The 3,308-nt window shown below is 37.9% G+C and overlaps 1 protein-coding gene across 1 annotated transcript; it reads right to left on the bottom strand.

The window, feature by feature from the left end:
• Positions 1 to 2,369: 2,369 nt before the first annotated feature.
• LOC140934829 (carbohydrate sulfotransferase 3-like) lies at positions 2,370 to 3,308 on the bottom strand. The gene has a single exon (XM_073384388.1). The coding sequence runs from the start codon at positions 3,306 to 3,308 to the stop codon at positions 2,370 to 2,372; it is 939 nt and encodes a 312-aa protein (XP_073240489.1).

Here is a 3,308-nt window from a genome sequence, read left to right as displayed (position 1 = left end):
CTGGAATCTCGGGCAACTTGCATTGTGAAAAGCCGTAAGTACCATTCTGTCAAGGCAGCGGGGGAAAAGGTTAAAGGAGCTGTGTCACGGCAGTCCAGTTCATTTTGTTTAATTTTGCCAATTACTCACCCTCAATCGCTATGGAACTTAAAGTAAACAAAGAAATTACATGGAAATGACAAAATCAGAGATTCGAGACAAACAAATATGTTTCCTGAGCATTTTTTTTTTTGAAGTTACAAACAGCTGAGATCAACTTTGAAAAACTGTCAGGCTGAACAGTTTTCAAAAACCCTAATTTCAATCCGTTTCAATCTTCTTCAGTTTTGCCCATCCGTGGCATCTGTTGTATTTAACCTTCCTTTAATGTTTTAAGCGGTTATTTTTACGTTTCTCTCAATTTAACGGGCATTTTGTAATTACCTAATTTGGCTGAATTTCGTGAAACAACTCCTTTAAAAAATGTGACATTGACCTGAAAATTTCACTACCCACCTACCTTTCCTTTGATGTAATCCTAAGATCCTAAAAGCTTTCTCAAAGACTTTCCTAGAAAAATAAAGCCTGCTAAATGTCCAGCAAAAGAAAAAAAAGGGCAATAAAAGCGAAAGAAGAGGGGAGGAAGAGCTTTCTGTGCATGTCCGAACTTCGCAAGCTAATTCCTGAATCAGAAGGTCGCCAAGCGTACGTACGACCTGTAAACGGTTTTGTGATAAGTGTTAGTTCGTGGCTTAGGCTCCTTAGTCCGGAGCGACAAAACCAACTTTATACATTTAACCAATAAGACTGGCAATCTTTTCACAAACAACATTTTAAAAAAGTGCTTTCTACGTGACGTATTGGTTAATTTAAACTACTAGAAATTTCATAGTATCCGCTGGTTCGACAATATTGTTGTCTAAGTAGTAAAGGGTTGATTTCAAGCAAGACTTTTCGTCTATGTCTGAAGCTTATTAGCTTAGTTTTGGATGTTCGGGTCCTTCTGTACCAGGAATATGCCAGAATCATCATCAAATAAAATGCTAGGCATCTGAACAAGCTGGTAAATCTTTTATATACAGAATGACGTTACCGTAAATACGTTAGTGAGTAAATAAATACGAAGGTAAATTAGCCATTATTCCTCCGATAACATTAATCAACCAATGATCATAATACTTTTTTTAGCTTTCAGCCAACCAATAAAAAACCAAGACATTCGCCAACCTTAAAACAACAACCTGTCGAACCGGTCAAACCACCCACATGCACAAATACAGCAGATAACCGTACCTTTTCTTTACAAGTTAAAGACAAACACTAACGACCATGACATCATTGACGCTAATGTATTCTCCTTCAAATTAATGAGATTTCCTTCCAGAAAACGAAAAACCGGTCCCTACTATACTACTAACGTGCATGAAAAGTTCAACTCTTCTAATCAAATGTTTTGCTGTACTTTAAATTTTTTCTTTGGGAATCTGATGAAACATTTTTTGGGAAACAAAAAAAAAGTTAGGGCGAAAATTGCATGAGCCGCAAGGAGAGTGTGTTCAAGTGACTCGCTCCCAGCCCCAACTTCGCCACGCTCTTTACGTCAAACCTCGTGCAGCTTAGTTCCTCAAGAATAGAAAATACACACAGTCTCTATGAGTTCTCAGTGAAGCTTATGATATCAGTTGAATGACTAATACAGTCAACACTCCTTTGCGGTCACCAAAGTGACAGAGCCAAGTATCTTCATTACAGAGTTGTTGGTTTTATAAAAACCGAGCCGGGACTGTGTGGACTTTGGAACCAACAGAACTGTTCGTAATAGACAGGTGCTTGTATTGTACAAGTGTCCCTTAAGTGGAGTACTACTGTAAACATTTTGCAACCTACTGTTAGTTAACACTTACTTTAGGTTTTGTAATGAGTAAAGTCTCCACGACTCGTCGGATCGAATGCGGTTGAGTGTGAGAGGTAATATATCAAACATGAGATGCAGTGTTTCATCACCAGATGAAACACCGAGAAGAGAGTTGAAAATACGACGCGCAGCGGAGTATTTTTGACGAACTTCGAGGTGTTTCATCTGGTGATGAAACGCTGTGTCGAATGTTTGATATTTCTTCTCAAACAAAATCATTTTTGAAGGAGAAATTAAGGATGCAAATACTAAGCAGTGTTTCATCCGATTTCCAAACACTCATTAAACATTAATTTCCTTTGTATTTTCTTAATGAATTATTAATGAGTTTGAGAACAAATTATGAAAAATTGGTAGAGTTAATTTGAGTAACCATACAAAATCTTTTGGTATGACCATTCAAATAAAGCTTCTTTAAAAGTACTTTGAAATTATCCTAAGATATATATATTTTTTATTTTTCTCGAATCCCGCTCTAATAGGTGTATTTCTCATAGCCGAGGAAATCCATTAGATCTCTGCATTCATCCTCTACGGCCTTTATAAAGGGCTTTGGCGCGTTTTTCCAACCATGAATAGCGGCTGTAGCATTCCTGAAAACAGAGTATTCTGTTCCTTGTTTTGAATTGTTTGCTAGTTGACTTATCCATTCATCAATGCTCGTTGACCAATCAAATCCTGCGAACCTGTACAGTTCCCGTGCGATAATTACCGTATTTCCCACGAGATCCTCGTAACGAATAATTTTAAAGCGGTTCTTAAGCCAGGGAGGGGGAGACAACAATCCAAAGCGAATATTCTGTAGTATCGGATTACATATCCTTCGAACATTATCACTAAAGCTGGGATGCAAATGATCTTTCATCCATTTGAGATTTCTCCTGGAGTTCACCACTGCTCTTGGATCTCGAACTAAATGGACTAATTTGACGTCATAGTGGCTTTGTTCTTGGAAAAGTTCCTTGAAAGTTTCTATTGTCTTGTTGGGTACTCGTGAAGACAAAATCTTTATAACAGTGTAGTTGTGATTTTCACAAGAACTGGTAAGCAAGGTTCTTGAAAACCGCGCCAAATTTGTGTTCGAAAGTGCCTTACTATGGAGAAGATGCCACCGGTACCTTAAAAGTGCCGATATAATAGTCTTAGAGAAGTTCGTGAAGTCGCACTTGAGGAAACCATCAATTACCCGGAGGAATGCTTGTGTGTAATTCTTTGGTTCTTTGTCTCCTTTAACCAAATCAACATGGAAAATTTTTTCAGTTATGGCAAAAAAAGGTTCAAAGGAATACATGACATGAGGATTTTCATTAAAAAGTGATCCAAGGAAAGAGGAGCCTCCGCGGCCTGGACTTATTATGATGAGATTTTTCCTTGTAGAAAAAGGTTTTTGTGGCAGCGGTGTTGCACGTTCCAT

This window comes from Porites lutea, chromosome 4, assembly GCF_958299795.1.
Source record: "Porites lutea chromosome 4, jaPorLute2.1, whole genome shotgun sequence".
NCBI lineage: Eukaryota > Metazoa > Cnidaria > Anthozoa > Scleractinia > Poritidae > Porites > Porites lutea.
The sequence above is the reverse complement of the archived record's forward strand: the minus strand, read 5'-3'. Positions and strand labels throughout refer to the sequence as shown.

Coding starts and splice junctions, on each gene's coding strand:
- LOC140934829 (XM_073384388.1), bottom strand. CDS start 3,308: ATGGAACGTGCAACACCGCTGCCACAAAAACCTTTTTCTACAAGGAAA.